The sequence below is a fragment of the Salvia miltiorrhiza genome, chromosome 2 (assembly GCF_028751815.1).
Source record: "Salvia miltiorrhiza cultivar Shanhuang (shh) chromosome 2, IMPLAD_Smil_shh, whole genome shotgun sequence".
Classification (NCBI taxonomy): Eukaryota; Viridiplantae; Streptophyta; class Magnoliopsida; order Lamiales; family Lamiaceae; genus Salvia; species Salvia miltiorrhiza.
This window is the reverse complement of record NC_080388.1, coordinates 51,235,841-51,254,732: the sequence shown is the minus strand read 5'-3', so window position 1 is coordinate 51,254,732 and position 18,892 is coordinate 51,235,841. Positions and strand designations below refer to the sequence as shown.

General features: G+C 37.6%; 2 protein-coding genes across 2 annotated transcripts; one reads left to right on the top strand and one right to left on the bottom strand.

Annotated features, from left to right (window-relative positions):
* Window positions 1–1,864: 1,864 nt before the first annotated feature.
* Window positions 1,865–4,013, bottom strand: LOC131010063 (F-box protein At3g07870-like). Its single transcript, XM_057937457.1, has 2 exons — window positions 3,848–4,013; window positions 1,865–3,393 (listed from the first exon to the last, which is right to left on the bottom strand). Exon 2 carries the CDS (start codon window positions 3,333–3,335, stop codon window positions 2,196–2,198), a length of 1,140 nt encoding a protein of 379 aa, XP_057793440.1. The 5' UTR covers window positions 3,336–3,393; window positions 3,848–4,013; the 3' UTR covers window positions 1,865–2,195.
* An 11,787-nt stretch (window positions 4,014–15,800) lies between these two features.
* Window positions 15,801–18,575, top strand: LOC131009692 (probable pectinesterase/pectinesterase inhibitor 46). Its single transcript, XM_057937104.1, has 2 exons — window positions 15,801–16,638; window positions 17,295–18,575. The coding sequence occupies exons 1-2, from the start codon at window positions 15,801–15,803 to the stop codon at window positions 17,984–17,986; spliced, it is 1,530 nt and encodes a 509-aa protein (XP_057793087.1). The 3' UTR covers window positions 17,987–18,575.
* The last annotated feature ends 317 nt before the right edge of the window (window positions 18,576–18,892 follow it).

Below are 18,892 nucleotides of genomic sequence, written 5' to 3'. Positions count from 1 at the left end.
TTCCAGACGGATCTATGCCAAACCATGGACAGTAGGGGCCTAACGGGTGATCTCCGTTCGGTAAAACGCTGTTCGTGTCAATCAAAGGCCAAGGTATACTAGGGCGTGACAACCGGTAAACCCACGGCCGAGTAGCTGAGCAGCGTCAACAAAAGGCGTTGTAGATCCGGAAGGTAGGGAAAGGATTGATGGGATACACTGTCCTTCCTCAGTCTTGGGCTTCTCTAGAGACTATCCATCAACTGTGACGAGGTATAAAGCCATGGTTATCAAACGAGGAAAGCAATCTCGGCGCCGTAGCATGTCTATGACTGGTCGGCTGACAAAGCCGGAAATAGTTGAGTCCAGGAGGCATGTGTCACTAAAAGCGCAGAGTTGGGGACCTCGGGAGAGAAGGTTGGTGAGGGTCATACTTGGTGAGTAACGGGTATGACTACTATCTAAGGAGGAGTGAAGCACTGCCTTGTGACCGGGGAATGTGTGACCTTCGGACCAAGTGATCGCAATGGACTCAACCATCCTAAATGTGAAGTATAGCCTCTTGAAACGCCCCAATGTCTTTGGGCCACGCCTTGAGTCTATACGGATCATGGACGGATCATCAGTATGCCTATGACCGAAATAAATATTGACAACAGTTATGACCTAACCGTAAACCTTACCCCTTGTTATATTTGATCTTTGTTTAAGTTTACTTGTGCAGATAAACAGGTTGAGACCGTGACAACTCAATTTGTGCACCCGAAGAGTAAAGTAGTTCCTCACTCTCCGTGGGATCGACCCTATACTTGCTGCTAAGACTATTCTTTGGTTGCGAGCAATAGGAGCGTGTACTGTCCGTCTAGGGCATACACAAGTATTTTGATCGTACCGCACGACGGGTGCGTGTCAACACTCACACTTGACATTCGGGTAGAATAGTCCAGTTGGGTCAGGTCCGATCAGAATCCAGATCAGATACAACCCGGGTGTACAGGAGATTTTGTGAAGATCTAAACGTACTGTTTCCTTGTTGAGATAGAGTTATCATAATCCAATAAAATTTAGGATTTATTATCTGTAAATTATTGAACTTTTATTAAATTCTGATTTTGGAAACAAATTTTAAAAACAACATTGTAAATTACTCAATTTTCATTAAATTCTGATTTCGCATACAATTTTTAAAAGGTAGCATGATAATAACAAAATATTCATTAGTTCGGATTTTACATACAAACTTTAAAAAGTAGCATAAGTACTTAACTATTAATGTAATCTAATTTTTCTACCGATTAAAATTTCAACCAAATTTACTATTAATATGACTAGTCGAATAATCTAATTTTGTATACTTTTCAACAGTGGTTGTGACGTGCTATCACATATGTCGTTTAATTTCCCCTCTAATCATGTCACGTCAATGATTCAATTAGCTATACGAGTAGTAAATTTGACCGAAATTCTAATTGGTAACAAAGTCAGATTAAATCAATAGTTCGATAATTATAACCTATATTTTAAAATTTGTATGCGAAATTAAAATTTAATGAAAACTCAATAATACTAGGCTACCTTTTAAAGTTCAATAATTACCACACTACTTTTAAAATTTATATACAAAAGATCAAAATTTAATGAAAATTCAGTACTTTATAAGAAATTAATTAACCCTAAAACTTAAAACTATAGTATATATTTTCACAATAACATTCTTATTTTTAGATTCCTTGTTTGATATTAGTTCGTTTCGTTGAATTAGTCAAAGAGTCGATCTATCTTACTAGTTCTTGTGGAATACTAATAAACTATTACAAGAATTATCATATGGGATGCAATTTTTCTTCATCCAAGGGGAAAAAGCTTAGTGAAATAAGAAAACGAGTTACGAAAAATTATTTATTCTGTGATGCCAAACGGTACAATACATTACAGCACACAACATACTACTCGTTTTCTCCAAACTCACAGTCAAGCTCAGTAATAAAAGACAAAACGAAAAGAAAAAAGAAAGAAAGAAGCTGAGTGAAATTCAAATCTGTACCCTAAAACGATTAATAACACTAACAGATTTGATTGCATAAAAATACTCTTAAAGGGAGTGTTTTAATTTTGTATAAGGTAAGACAAATCCTACATAGCATTGTCCCGAAACTAAGTACCATACCGAGTACACCCAACCGAACAACATATCGTGAGACTAAAACGATTGAACATCAGAACGAGCATACCTTCTCCGTCCCAAACATTTTGACCGAAAGAAAGCTTGGGGTATAAATGACTGTATTGGTAAGACTATAGCAACATACCTTAAAAGGATCAATTTCTTGAATAGTTCCACCCTCGCTCGAGTAGCAAAATAGATCAGGGCCGTCTTGCTCTGCGACCAAGATGTCGCCATCTTTGAACACTTTGATAGGGAAATGGAATCCACAAAATTTGCCCCAAAAACTTCTATGAGGTTGTTTTCTAATGACAAATTCCTTTGTCCAAGATTTCTCGTCTCCATATTCCTTCATCATCCAGATAACAATCACACCATTAAAATTATCGCACAAACACAGGCGATCCCCCAGAACAGAGAGGCAACAGCGAAAGAAATTATTTTCCTTTGGACGATCAGGAGGAGAAGCAAAGCTGCTAAAAAGCTCGGTTTCTAGATCAAAGCAAGAAATCCGTTGACAGCCCTTGGAATCGGCTACCAACCAGTGAAGATTTCCGTTCATAAATGCACCTGTACGTGCTTCGTACATAAGTGGGCCAGGGCCACCAGCTTTAATGCTTCTCCACAATCCCGTCCCAAGAGTGTAAACCTCGCATTCAGGAGGAACAAATTCTCTGCAAACATGAAAGATCCGAACCAGCTTATACTGGCCCGTCGTTTTGCTCATCCCAAACCCAAAACTGTGATGGAGAAACAGACAATCTGGAGGATGAGGAAGGCTGATGTAGTCATGGGTCACAGGGTTGCAGATGAAAAGATCACGCGGATTACTCATGTCTTGTGTACACATAAAGAGCAAACCGTTAACTGAGCTATATATGTATGCATAGGAAGGGAAGTTGAACTTGAAGTTGACGTTGAAGACTCTGTTACGATGATGTTCAGAGTTTACCAAACCAGGCATGTCTACAAATTCAAGAATCTTGTGTGGCTTTCGGCAACCCCTGCCTAGAAAGAGGGCGAGGCCGGGGACTGATCTAGAAAGATGTGACTCGGCAAACTCAGAAGACTTGACAAGATCGTTCCACGACTTACAAACACATTTGCAGCTCAAAATGGTTATGATGGGGAGTCTTGAGAGGATGTCGATTATGATTTCTTGTGGCAGATATCTAAAGAAATCTCGCTCCATCTTGGGATATCAATTGATAATATTGTTCAGTTCTTTTACTAATTGATTCTTCAACTCCCTGATCAAAGAAAAACAGGTATTAACTTTTTGCATAATAATCTATCACAAATAAATTTATTCAACTGGAAAAACAAAAATTGCATCTTTCAATTTACTCAATCTTCAATTAAATCTTAAACCCTAAATCTTCAACAAAATCGTAATTGAAGATTAATAAATCTAGGAATTACTAAACCCTAATTCGGGATTGGTGAACCCTAATTGAGGTGCACACGAGTTTTTGCTTTATTTGATTATGTTGAGCTTAGGGCACAGATTTTTCAAACAAAGCTAAGTTTCAGCGACAATTACTCTTTTTCTCCACAACTATAACATAGATAAGCAAATAGAAACTAGAAACCAGGAAATGTTATAAATAGAAATGCAGAAAAACATGTATCTGAGCTGCCCAATATCGAGATAACACAAACAAAAAAAGGCAAAATGAATAGAACAAGACAAGTCGATCTCACCTGATTCACTCTTCCATCTCTTACTCGATAAAAGCGAGAGGTGGCGGATGGGTTGAATTAGACGGAGGAGCACGGCGGCGGCAGCGGCGCGGCCTATGAGTATCGTCGCAAAGAGCAAGCAATAGTGTAGAAGTGAATTCACACCGTCATCTTTGCTCTGTTTTATTTTTTAATTGAATATATTTGCCCTGTTTTCCAGTAGACCATTATCTGTCTGCTGGGGTGAGACATTAATGTTAGTATGTTACATTTGTCAAAACTTTATTTCCATATATATATTTTTTTTATCTCAATTGTATTTATTTATTTAATAGAGTTTTATATAAAAAGGAAAAAGAAAAAACCCTTGAAGGCACAAGAAAGCAAACTTAGGGCCCGAGACTCGAGAAGAGCTCGTAAAACAAAAACATCAACGCAAAGGACATCTTAAGTCAAAAGACAACACTTGGAACAAAATCAATAAGGAAAATCCTTGTTGGAATGAAAGTCGTCCAACTCCATTTCATCCGACCAACGGCCGTGCGCGATATTGTTCATAGCACGCATAGCACTATTTTTGCTATGATCAACCACAAAGTCCGTCGGCTTATATCCCTGTTCCTCCGCATTTCTAAGACGACCTTTTATGTAATCTACCGGATTCGGATTCAGTGGCACGCGCGAACGTTCCATACCCTTTTTAGGACGACCCGGTCCACGCTTAGGTGGAACTTGCTCAACGAGCAATTCCATCCCTTGACTAACCTGCGCCTCGAGCCTGCTAATACGATTAGCAATATCCTCTTGATCCGGAATGATCCCCTGAGACTCCGCCCTATCCTTCAAATCAGGAGTAGGGTCCTTCTCCCGTTGTGTATTCATGGCAGCTGCTTTCTGAACCTCATCAATATCCTCCGACTGCATATTTGGAGAAGTAACAACCTCTTCCCCATGCTGACCTTTGCTGCTCCCGGAGTCTTCATCTCCTATGAAAGGCGTAGCTCCCTTACCAGCCGACAAATCATGTCGCTTAGTGATGCAATGATTCTCCTGAAAATCATCAGCCCCATCCGCATTCAGACGCTCCGCACTAACCTCCCCAATTTCATTTAGAGACAAATCGGGAGACTCAACAACAAAGTTTTCGTCCACCCTGTCACTATCTGTTTCGGCCACCTTCTCATCATCTTTATGAAACACGCCGTAACGGTTTTCCAATCCAATCGGCGGAAGATCACTATCCTTGACATTAGGGTAATAAACCTGTTCCTTAGGCTGCCAAGCAGACTTGGGATCCACCTTAGCATCTCCTTTATGATTCTCCTCAACTTGATCTGCCGCTTCCTCATTATTCTGCTTGCCTTTTTCTTTCGCAGCTCTCCAACATTTGTCCGTGGAATGACCAGTGATTTTACAACGAGAACAGAACAACGGCAAAGATTCGAAACCAAATTCAATGTAGAAAGAATTATTACCATCATCAATGTACATTGAATTGAGAAGGGGCAACGCCATATTGATTTCCACAAGGACCCTAGCGAAGTGCCCCACTTGGCCATTAGCAGAGACGTTGTCAATACGCAATGGATGTCCTAGGGCTCGACCAATATTAGCAATGATAACTGGAGTCCATAATTCCACCGGGAGATAATACACCCTTACCCACACTTGCGCAAGAGATGAGGTTTCTTTATAAGGATCAAAGTATCGGCACCATTCTCGAAGACGTATGTGACCTGTTGAAAGCTGGAGGACCGCATTTCCTTTTGCCTTCTTTTTTGCTTCCAGCGTCTTGAATTTGATAGTAAAGAAACCCTTAGCCATAGGAATGAATTGGCAATCCGAACACTGCCAGATACGCTGCAACTCTAGTGTAATATCCACGAACGTACGCGGCTTGTCGCCTTTGCGAAGGATCATCCTCCCGATCAAAGCAAACTGGAATTCATCAAGACGCTGTTGATACTCTGATTTCGGGATCGATAAAGTAACGACCTCCCCCTCACGTTTCGAATGAAGAGTACGAAGACCATAAGCAGGAAAATCCGGCTTCTTGATCATGGTAGGCCGAACTTTCGCGGCATAAGAGATAGGTTCGCTGGACGACGGGATTACCTGTTCCGAGTCGTTTAATCCTCCAGAAGGCTTTTCTGTATGAGCATGCGGCGTCGACTGCTGCCCAGCAGCCACTGCGTCGGACAGTTGCCGATACAGAACAGGGGATTTCGATCGAAACCCGTCAAAGTTAGATGATACCAGGGGAAGGTTGAGGCCCCCCTTTTCACGATAGAAAGTCGGCGAACTCAAGTCCATCACCGGCGGACTTGAATGACAGCCGGCGGCGATTGACGTGGGAGCGACTGGAAGAGGTGGGTAGATCTAGATCTGAAAAAAAGATCCACCAAAGAGGCGCCTGGGCAGCGGCTGTGACGACTCGCGCCTGGGCTGGGCCGCAACTGTGATGCGCCTGGGCAGCGGCGACTGCCGTGAAGGCTGGAGAGCGGCGCGGCCCGCGGCTGAGACACCTGCTGCGTCGGAGATCTGCTGCAGCAATTGCTACAGTAAACGGGGAAGAAAGCTGCTGCTTCTGCGGAGGTTGCCTGACATAGGCGGGGCGACGGGGAAGTCGCGCACTGCTGCTGTCGATCGAAGGAGACGGGGCTGGGAGGCGCGCCGCAGTTCCTGCCACCGATCGACAGTGGCTGAAGAGGCGCACAATTCCCTCACGTTTCCTCACTTCGTCAACTCTCACCTAACCCATAGAGAGAGAATAAAATTACCACTTGTTTTCAATCAAACAATAGGTTTGATTTTAGGGGCATTCCGAGAAATGAACTCTTTTATCTCAATTGTATAATCGATCATTTTTTAATTTTATAATGTGTCAAGGAAAACATTTACTCTTACTTTTAGAATTAATTGGTTGTAAATTCGCGATCTATATGATAACAGTAAAATTAAAATTTGTGAATTATTTGTGAGTAAAAATATATACTTAGATTTCGTGTATTTTAAATTGGTTATGTTATTTTTTTATTATAAATTTATCAATAAAAAAGAAAGGGTAACAAAACTTTTTACTTTTAAATCCTTCCTTTTTATTTCATCATTTTCTATAAAAGAAATTTTAACTTCTTCTCGTTCATTTTTTTCCATCATTTTTAGTACAATAATATTATTGTCAAAATAAAGAATGATAAGAGGCGAATTTCTTTTTTTATATAGAAAATAAAGAAAAAGAAAAAAGAAATTTAAATATATAAACTTTTTGTTATCCCTCCTTTTTTCATGATAATTTTACAATAAAAAATAACACAAAAACAAAAATCATTTCTAAAATTTGTTTATATTTGATTAAATTACATTATCTTCTTTCCTATATTCATATGTAAAATTTGAACAATAACTCCTAAAATAAATCTTCATGTCGACATCCCCAATTTGAAATTAGTATGTTCGAGATATATGGAGCATGTATTAATTTTAAGTCAAGAATGAACGCAAGCTATTATTAGTGATGTCAATGGGGCTAGGCAAATCCATCAAATTTCAGACTAGTCCTGTTAAATTGCAGGTTATTCGAATTGAATTTTTTTTTCGCTTGGGTTTCGAGCTAATTCATCGAATTCGAAAAATTTTATAAAAAATCATGCACACATACATAATTGATATTTCAACATCAATTTATATAATAACTACTTCATTCGTCCACGAAAAGATTTCCAAAAGAAGTGGCACGGGTTTTAAGAAAACGTGTACTCCCTCCATTTCGCTTCAAATGTCTCAAAAAAAGGGCACGGAGATTAAAAAATGCGTGAAGTGGTGGTACCCACTTATTTAATGGATTTAGTAATCCTTATTAATAAAAGCAAGTAGGAAAGAGAAAGAACAATCAAGGGGAGCCAACTTTATTTTTGCCGAAATTTTTGGTGCCAAAAATCAAGAATCAAAATGAAGCCCAAAGGGAAAGATCTAACCAGGGTGAAGTACTAAGTAAGTAGGATTCAGAGCATGCTCTCCAACGCCGGTGAATTTTCCCACGGTGGTCTTTCCTCTTCGGTCTCCTCTGCCATCTCACTCATCCCTCCTGTCTCGTCCGCCATCTCAGACATGGATTCCGTAAGATCCGCCATCTTGTTAGGTCCGGAGGGTCTCGATTAGGTGTATGGGGGGGAGAATACACCTATAGGCTATTTTTCGAAATCAGATGGATCTCAAGATAGAGATCAAAACGAAACTTTAAACTCAAAACACACACCTGTTTATTGAAAAGAGATTTGATCAAAACAGGGTTGACGACTGATACTGAAAGACTCTTCAGTAAGGAGTTATCAGTTAAGTCACAAGAACTTAACTGATGCACGTAAGGCTTCAGTCGGGTTTGATATAAACAGAGATGTTATAAATCTCCCTGACTATCAGAGGATAGATCAGTCAGACTGATAACATACGCAGCGTAAATACTTTTGTTTCGCAATAGCCTTTGTTGAGCACGTTGTTAGTCTTAAGTTTCTCTTTGCAATTAATCAGTATTCAGTTTATCAAAGTAAGAACACAAGTAGGAAAGTAAAATTGAAAGCTGTAAATAATACAGAGATTTTTATGTGGTTCGGAAAACACTTCCTACATGCACGGTCGGTTGATCAGACCAACAACTTCACTCTGCAAGTGCTTACGGGTGCACTGCAAACCGATGCTTGTGCTTACGGGTGCACAGCAAACCGAATCCTGTGCTTGCCGGGTGCACACAACCGAATCAACTGAAGATACAATCTTCAGTACCAACACACCTTGTTGGATTTCTCACTCCTAGCATGAACTGGCACTAGGATCTCACGGAGTCAGAGTACCTTCCTGAACTCCTTTTCAACTCAAACACTCGATTCTATCGGTCGAAGGGAGGTTTGAAATCTTGCCAACTAAACTTCAAAGAACAAGTTCTTTGGAGCTAGTTTTGACCTAGGCTCTGGTTAAACAGAGGTTTGCCTAAGGTCTAAGAGAATATATGTAATCAGCAGTGACTGATTTTTGGCTTTGGAATTCTCTTCTTCGATTCAAGCTTTGGAAATTTGAGCTTTGGGCTGAGACGCAATTTTGGCAGAGCTTCAGCTTGTGTTGTTGAATCGGTGAAGATTTGAAGTGATCCTCGAGCGCTATTTATTGGAGAGGTCTTGAATAGATCCGTTGGCGGAGAATGTCTTCAAGATTTCTTCCGTTGGAGAGCATTTTGAATTTGGGCTGAGGCTTCAATCTTCGAGGTTCCTTATTTGGTGAGAACGGCTATGTTGAAGAGCAGGAGATGCGACGTCTCTGGTAAAGTAGTCACCAAATAGGAATGACCTCTGCAGAGAAAGGATGATCGTGAGATCTCTGCATTTAATGCGGCTGTACTTTTGGAGTACGTGGCTTCCTTTGAACGTTGGAGATTCAGTCTGAGGAAGAATGTCTAACTGATACTTGACTTTAGTATCAGTCCGCTGATTCCACGTGGCATGCATTAAGTAATCAGTTCAAGACTGATTCTTCAACTGATACTTCAGTTGGCAACTTCAGTCTTCAGTCTTCAGTTCTCCGTTCTTCAGCCTTCAGAACATCAACTAAACTAGAAAAGAACTCTAACACTTGAGTTCGAACAGTTCTAGTCTATTACAATTAAAGCCTATGGATTTTGGTATCATCAAAACAATGATTAGGATATTCCATTAAGTTCCCAACACATCTCATGCATGGATTTCGTTAGATCCGTCTCACCACCGTCGTCAGACAAAGTGGAGCCGCTTTCATGGATTTTCGGTGTCTCCAGCGCTGTTTTCATGCGTTTTATGCATTCATGCATATGTGCGCAGACAATTTTAGCCTCGACGATGGTTTTATCGATGATCTCAAACTTTGCTTGAGAAAGGTTGTCTGGATTCTCTGCTTTCATTGGAGATGTGCATCACAAATCTCAAATAGAAGGAGGGATTATTCATCGCCTCGAAAAAGGGCTCTGATTTCATCATGACGACGCGTATGAGGGTTGGAGGTGGGGGGGTGAAGAGTTGCAGAGAGAATCGGTCAAGAGAGAGAAAGTTCGAGATGGAATATGAGGCGGCTGCAAAACAAACCCTAAATGAGGGTTTGTTTTATTTTACTGTTAATGGGCCGATGTGGCTGTTTAATTAGGGCTTAATTTATTTTTATTTTTGGGTTGGGTCATTTGAAATGGGACAACCAAAATAGAAATTGAGACATTTGAAGTGGGGCGGATGAAGTATTGTTTATTTAGTGAGTATAGAAAGGGGCACATATTAAGAAAAGTGAAAAAAATTAATTAAGTTAGTGGGTGGAGAAAGGGCCCACAATTTATTACTAAAAATAAATTAGGACATCTTTTTGTGGACGGACCAAAATAGAAAATTATGACATCTTTTTCGTGGACGGAGGGTGTAATATGCAATTTTTAGTGTGCATGTGTTGGCCAAGCAGTAGAGTGATTAATATCCAAGGTCTTGGGTTCAAGTTTACTGTGGCGCGATTTTTAAATTTTTTTATTCAACTGTTAATTTATTTTAAAAAAATGCCCATCTTAGAGGAATGGAGATGCATACATTTTTCTTAAATCATTATCATTTTCTAATTTTTACATCTAAATATTTATGTTAAGTATTAAATTATAAAATGATTACCATTTTCTAATTTTTACATCTAAATATTTATGTTAAGTATTAGATTAAAAATAAAGATAAGTGAAATGATGAGTATAACTTTTGAATATTAAATTAAAATATACTATTTAATGAATTATATATTTAGAATTTTTTTTTTTATTATATTAACTTTTAGAAGTAAAGTAATGAAATTGAAAAATTAAATAACACGAAAGTTTTTACGTAATTAGGCAAATACATTATTTTAGATCAACTTTATAGGACTCAAGACTACTTTCGAACCAATCCTATTAAATTGTCGAATTATTCAAACTATTCGAACTGATTTCAATCATAATTCTATTAGATTATCTATCTATTTAATTCACAAGTTTAAGGCTCAATTGACATTCCTAACCATTATGCTATTCAATTGTTACTTTACAATCTCATCTAAGCAAAACAAAAGGTCGGAATAACTCCTCCTTTACCTTGTGTAAAACTGAAAAAAAAAAGGAAGAAAAAAAAAGGAAGAAAAATATGTCATTTCCATTAGGTCGTATCCTTGTAAATAATTCTTCATATATATTCTTTCAATGAAAATTGTATACAGACAATCGATGTGTATTTTATCATTTTTGTTTTTTGGTAACTTGGGTAAGGAGGAGCGGTGGAATTTAAATCTTAGACCTTACTGTTCACAAATAAAAGTTCGTATCGCTTAATATGCTGATCTAATCCAAAGAAAGTAGTGTAAATTAATATACTAACAAATCACACCCCTAAAAAAAACTAACAATTCACACGGCATGGACCAAATCACGATTCATTCAATCACATATATTCTATTAAAAATATATTAAGAAACTATTAATTTGATCAAATTTAACACTACAAGAAAAAGTAGTTTTAGTGACGGTAAAAACCGTTGTTAAAAGTGCAAATACTCTCACTAATAACTATTAGTGACGGGAATTTGCCCGTCATGGCCTCTCGTTACTGCCTCTCTAATTAGAGGTCAATAATGAAGGGATATCATCCCGTCACTGCCTCTCTAGTTAGAGGTCAATAATGAAGGGATATCATCCCGTCATTTGCCCGTCATGGCCTCTCGTTACTGCCTCTCGTTACTGCCTCTCTAGTTAGAGGACAATTGCTTCTCGGTTTTCTAATATCATATAAAAAGAAGTTAACCAAAATTGAAAACAAATATGATCTAATTAAAGAGAAAATGCAATAGAAAGAAAGAAAGAAACCTGTCTAAGAGTTACTCTGTTACACTTGGATGGCAAATGAAGAAATTTATTCTGCGAAAAGAGAATTTAAGTTAATAATTAACTAGACAAAAGCAATGAACTGAGAGAACTATTGACTTTCACAAGAATATATTAAGAAGCATAGTCCAAAAATTCAACCACGCCAGCTTTATATTTTTCATTCAATCGATCATTCACAAAATTCATCAATTTCTTGCTAGGTTCCATCTAAATGATTATTAAAATAAGGCAATCGATTAGAATTTCTTGCTAGATGTCAATTTCTATGCATCCTAATAATAGAGATAGAACTACCAACATCACCAACCAAATGGAAGATTACCAATCACATAAAGTACGAGCAAATATATATTCACATAAAGTACGAGCAATGATGGAGAAGCATACCTGTCTCAAGAGGAAATTATTGCAGCTTTTTCCCGAAACTTTAAATGCTTCTACCTTTGGTATCTTTGAATCCTTAAGCTACAAATATAAAGGAGAAAAAAAAAACAGAGTTTTAAGGAAAATAGCAACAGAGTAGGTGGAGGTTCCATATACGTACAGAGCAATTGTGCATTTATTTATGCAAATATACTAAGAGTTTTAGTAGCAATCCATCGTGCTGGTATGTACGCAAAATCTAGATAAAAATATTACAAAATCTTGTGAACTACTAAACTATCCAATTATGAGATTATGCCACTCTGTTTTCTTCCCAACTCATCATTTTTTTATATAATAAAACAGAAATTAAAACAAGAATATAATTAGCAGCAGCAGCATCTGGTAAATTAATTACTAGAGTGGTATGCTGCAGGCAGCTTCGTGTTGTTGGCCACTCTGTATTTGTTATCAAACATACATACGCACGCTGAAATTAAAACCTCATCACAACATCACACAGCCTATAGTACGAAATATCTTTTATCTTTGAGCAGAGACCTGACATCTAAGTCTAATCAATCAGTCAGAAGAAAATTCACATAAACCTGATCTAGGCAATCAAATTGGGGGAGCCATATACCTAATTGACATATCCTAATACGCACCAGACCCAATTTGGAAGAAAAAATTGCAAAATCAAAATACCTAACACAGAATATATATCTTTAAAACGTAATTAATTAAATCTAAATCAATAAACCGGAAGTAAACAAAGCAGGTCATCAATTAAAAGCAGCAGTGCAAATATCAGCTTATCGGAAACTAGTGAAAAAACAAAAAGTTCGCCCGCATAAGAGTTCAGATATGGCGCAAAACAACATATAAGCTCTTCAATTAAGAATCTAAGATGTGTATCACCCACATATGAAATGAAATGAAAGTAGTTATCGGATGTGAGCCGAAACCCTAAGATTTCCGATGAAACGAAACGGGATGAGTAAAACGGCAGACACAGATGGACGGATAAGCAGATCTCGTCTAGAAAGGAGTACCTGAGTGGCCTTATGCGACCTAATGGTAAAAATAGGACCGTAACTTTCAGGATTTTTAGAAAAAAGATTATAAGTTACGGATTTTGAAAATAAGGACTATAATTTTTTTTTAACATTTACACTCCTGTTTCGGGCCCAAAATTAATTATTCGGACTTTTGATGCCACGTAGAGCCCCATACTGACATGGACTGCCATGTCAACTTTTTTGCAAAAAAAAAAAAATTTGTTTCTTTTTTGTGAAGATATCTAAAGATATTTAAAGACATTTTTTTTGTGAAGAAAACCTGAAATATTTTGGCATTTTTTGGAATGGCACTATAAGCCATTTTGCTGTCATGATTCTGCGAAGCCTTATTTGAATGACACTTTTGGCCATTTTTTGTGTCATGCTACTGTAAGCCTTATTTGAATAGCACACTATAATCCATTTTACTTTCATGCGAAGCCTAATAGTGAATTTGATGTACTTTATATTCTTATTGAGTCAAAAATTGATGGCATATTTTTTTATAATTTATTCTTCTAATTAAATGTAAAAAAAAATAATACATGTCTTTTAACATTATAATGAACGTATGTAGCTTTCTTTTAGGATATTAAATTAATTAAGATAAAACAAATATAATTGTTAATTGTTAAAACGAGAATACAAAAAAGAAACAAATTTTTTTTTGCAAAAAAGTTGACATGGCAGTCCACGTCAGCAACGGGCTCTAGGTGGCATCAAAAGCCCGAACAATTAATTTTGGGCCCGAAACAGGAGTGTAAATGTTAAAAAAAAATTATAGTCCTTATTTTCAAAATCCGTAACTTATAGTCATTTTTCTAAAAATCCTGAAAGTTACGGTCCTATTTTTACCATTAGGTCGCCTTATGCTCAAATGAAATTGAACCTCAAGCCAAATCCTTGTATGAAATAGGTGAAATTGAAAATGGAGCTAATCTCCTTGTTGGATTGAAATTCAATTGCTTGAGTATGTGGAGAATTGAATTGGGGATGAAGAATTATCGAAAATTGGAGAATTCACTAGCTAGAGAGAGAGAGAGAGTGAGTGAGTGAGTGAGTGACGCATGAGTGAGTTTTGAGAGAATTTTTGTTATTAATTAATCAATTCATATCTATTAATTAGAAATATGATTTTTCTCCCCCAAAAATAAAAAGAAATATTAGTTTCCAGTTTTAATGACGGTGGAATTGTTCCTTAGAAGTAATTCTGACCTTTAATTAGAGAACTATTATTACTCTCACTAATAATATGTTAAATTACACAATTAGTGAGGGTAAAAATCTCATAACTAATTTTTTTGTCACTAAAGCTCCTTTTTCTTGTAGTGTATAAACTGAAAAAATAATTTATTTAATCAAAATTATTTATTTGGTCAAATTACATTAAACAATACTACTCTCAATCACCCTGTCAGTTGAAAGAGAATTAATTTGTGGTTGAGACTTGGAGAATATAACCTTCAATAAATTTTCATTTGATAAATGAAGAATCTATGTGGAATTGAAGATTTCTTTGAAGAGGATGACAACAAAAGTAAATGAATAATTTAAATAAATAAAAATTGTATATATATATATATAGGGTGTGGTTTATATATAAACCACACCCTATATATATATATATATATATACAATTTTTATTTATTTAAAGTATTCTCATTGGATTTCAACCCTAACAAATATATATATGGTCACTAATAAATAATAATTAAAAATAAAATAAATTTAACGACCGATATTATACAATCGTGTATTAAAAAAAATAACGGCCATAGATTAGATTGTAAAAATGAGTTTAAAAACAAAATTAAATAACCGATTTTTCGGTCGTTAATTCAAAACTTGAAGAAAAATAAAAACAAGTTCAACGCCCGAGTTGCATTCGCAAAACGGTCGTTAACACCGTCTATTTTTAACGACCATTTTTTTCTATCATTAGTTTAGTTGTAATCCGCCCTCTAGTATTGTGATTTGTGAATCTATAAAATTTGTGTGTAAACATAAACTTTCGTATATTTCAAAATTTCCTCCCCAGAAAGCAAAAATCATATATATATATTTTTCTATATTTGATGAAATTGAATTAATTTATGTATTAATTCTATGTTGATAATGAATGTAAGCTATTATGCTAATTGTCACTTTACAATCTAAGAATCTAAGCAAAACAAAAAGGTTGAAGAGTTCTCTGGCCTCTGGGGCATGGAAAAAAGTTTATCCACATTTTCCCTACATTTTAGATGGGAAAAATGTTATTACACCGATAACTATAATAATCTAATCTAAAGAAAGTGGTGTAAATTAAATTAATAATCTAACAAATCACATTGTATGAATAATGAAGCAAATCACGATTCATTCATTAATCTCATATATCCTGTTAAAGAAATCTATGAGCTGGTAATCTGAATTCGTAACTAATTCGACGTCACACGAGATCCTGCTTTATTCTACATCTCCTTCAATCTGCACAGAATTATTCATCTAATTATCAGCAAAATCAGGTAAGTTGACGTAATAAGCAATGCGAAAACAGATGCAATTAATCCCTCGAAAATTCACTAGCCAAGAAGCATGTATTTAAGCAGAAGATGTTTGTCTCCTTTTGAAGAAACAAAAATATATTCTTGTATCCATGTCCATGGCGTCGCTATACAGCCGCATAGGTCTCATAATCTGCATAGCTATGATCAGCATAGCTCATGCAGATGATGAAATCGCTTCAAATAATTCAACTGTTATTCACCCTCAAGAAACCCTCAACAACTCGACCATATTAACAATGCAACAAATTTCAAAAGTAGCCTCAGATTTCGCCGAAAACGGAGTAATAGAGAAGCTCATCAACAACAGTAGTAACAATAATAATGCATTGGCCTTGTCCGCATTGAGAAGTTGCAGGGAGCTTCTCTCCCTCGCAATGGACAACCTCAACAAGTCGCTCTCGACTCCCGTGGACACAGTCGAGGGCCGGGGCAGCGTCAAATCCCGGCTATGCGCTACCGGCGTCACTCTCCACACCTGCGTGGACGAATTCAACGGCGGGCTCAGAGATCTCGTCTTCCAGAAGCTCAAGGAGGCCATTTATCGTAACGCAGAGGTGAACAAAGTCATGGCAGTAATAAACAGTGAAACTGATAATCTCTTAGGGCAAGATTCCGCCGACGGATATCCACGCTGGCTTTCCGACAGCGACAGGGAACTGCTCCTGCGGGGTGCGAAGAGCAGCGCCGATGCGGTGGTGGCGAAAGATGGATCGGGGAAGTACAGCAGAATCTGGGACGCCATCCAGGCAGCGCCGAGATGGAGTAAGAAGAGGTTTGTGATTTATGTGAAGAGCGGAATGTATCATGAAAATGTCAAGGTTGGAGCTGATAAGTGGAATGTGATGATGATTGGGGATGGGATGGATAAGACCATCGTCTACAGCAATTTGAGCAATGGTGGCGGACAGTCCACTTGGGAAAGCGCCACCTTTGGTAACTTGTTTCTCATTCTTTTTGCATGCTTGTTTTGAACGTGATTTTTTTAAATAAAATTGCACCATAAAACTAGTACAAACTCGATCCATATTTATGGATCAATAGATAAGCCAAACTTCCTGATTCTGATTAGGGGATGGTGAGCAAAATATCCAAAAATCAATAATCGAAACGAAATAATGAACTAGATTGGGTTTGGATTTGTTTCTATTCGATCGCTTCGATTTGATATTTTCAAAATTGAACAAAATTTGGTCCGATTATTTTATATGTTCAATGCAAGAATTCAATCACGATTCTCATGATATATAATTTTTTTATTTAAACTAGTATTAATTTTATGTAAGTAATTTAATTCTAATTCTACTCCTAACACATTGAATATTTATCATTTCAGGCTGTTGAAAAACGAAATGAAAAATTACATCTTTTAGATAAAATAAAATTATAAATAGTAAGTAGGAAAACAATCCGATTTCGATTTTTCAAAATTGCGGCCTCATTTGAACTCTGATTCAAACATTTAGGTAATTCAGTTCGAGCATCTCGGACAATTCAATTCGATTCTGATATTTTATTTTAATTACAAATTGTATTCATATTGGAATATCGTGCAAGTCTAACACAAATTAATAAATAATGTTTGTGAGTAGCTGTCCAAGGAGAGGGATTCATAGGGCGCGACATGAGGTTCTCGAACACGGCGGGGCCCATCAACCAACAAGCCGTGGCGCTGCTCTCGACCGCCGACCGATCGGTATTCTATCGGTGCCGCATGGACGGCTACCAAGACACCGTCTACGCCCAATCCAACCGCCAGTTCTACCGCGAGTGCCACATCTACGGCACCGTCGACTTCATCTTCGGGGGGGCCGCCGCCGTCATACAGAAGAGCTTCATCTTCCCCAGGAAGCCCCTCCACGGCCAGGATAACGTCATCACGGCGCACTACAAGAAGGACCCCAAGTGCGATACGGCCATCGTCGTGCACTCCTCCACCATCCAAGCGTCGGGCGACCTCACCGGCGTCCCCACCTTTCTGGGCCGCCCCTGGACGCCCTACGCTACCTCCGTCTTCATGCACAACATTATCAACAAAGTGGTGGATCCCAGAGGCTGGAGGCCCTGGGATACGTCACGGGGCGCTCCGCCGCCGCCAGACACGATTTTCTTCGCGGAATACGACAACAGAGGCGCCGGCGCCAGCACGGCGAATCGGGTGAAGTGGAAAGGTGTGAGAACTAACCTCAGTCCTGCGGAGGCCGGCAGGTTTACCGTGCGCTCCTTGATTCAAGGAGACCAGTGGCTTCCGGGGACACAAGTCAGCTACGACCCGGACCTTTGATTTGCAATTTCTAATTCTCCTGTGCGACGGTCGCACAGGAGTGCGACGGGTTGACCCGGCCCAAACCCGCCCTCCTGACCCGGAACCCTGACCCGCGTGGGTTTGACCCATACTCCTAATTATTACATTTGTGTATAACAATTGTTACTTTTAATAAACATAATATATACATTTGTTCATATAAATGTATATTGATATGTATACTGTTTTATATTGAATGAAGGTAAATATTTATATTAATATAAGTATACATTTGTGCGACCAAATGTATATCTTATGCTTAGGGTTTAATTTTCACCTATTAGGGTTTAGTGTTCACGCTTAGGGTTTAGTTTACAGGGTTTAGGGTTTAGTTTATAGAATTTAGGGTTTAGAAAATATAATACTGTATATTAAATGAAGGAAAATACCTATATTTATATAAGTATACATTTGTGCGAACAAATGTATATTTCATGCTTATTAAAAGTAATAATTATTATAAACAAATGTAATAATTTAGGATTTAGGATTGCGGGTCTGGATTGCGGGCCGGGTCGGGCGCGGGCCGGGGCGGACCCGTCGCACACTATGCGACGGTCGCACCCAAGACCAGCCCTTTAGTTAAATTATAGGGGTTTTGTCCACTAATTATGTCGCGGCCTTCTCATCTTTTAACGTTTTTTCATATATAACTAGCGTAAAATCCATCGAAATTCGACGAAAATAATTTTGTACCGTTATTTATAATTTTTTTTATAGAATAATTTTTATTATCATAATATATAAAATAAATTTTATATAAAATTATTTTTTAATTAATTTAACCAAATTAAATTAATGGTACAATGAGTGAAATGATATTAATCTCAATAACTTTCGTAAATATATATGTTATTTTTTAGATATGATAACAGAAATACTTTT

Coding starts and splice junctions, on each gene's coding strand:
- LOC131010063 (XM_057937457.1), bottom strand. CDS start 3,335: ATGGAGCGAGATTTCTTTAGATATCTGCCACAAGAAATCATAATCGAC.
- LOC131009692 (XM_057937104.1), top strand. CDS start 15,801: ATGGCGTCGCTATACAGCCGCATAGGTCTCATAATCTGCATAGCTATG. Junction 16,639..17,294: donor TTGGGAAAGCGCCACCTTTG/GTAACTTGTTTC, acceptor GTTTGTGAGTAG/CTGTCCAAGGAGAGGGATTC.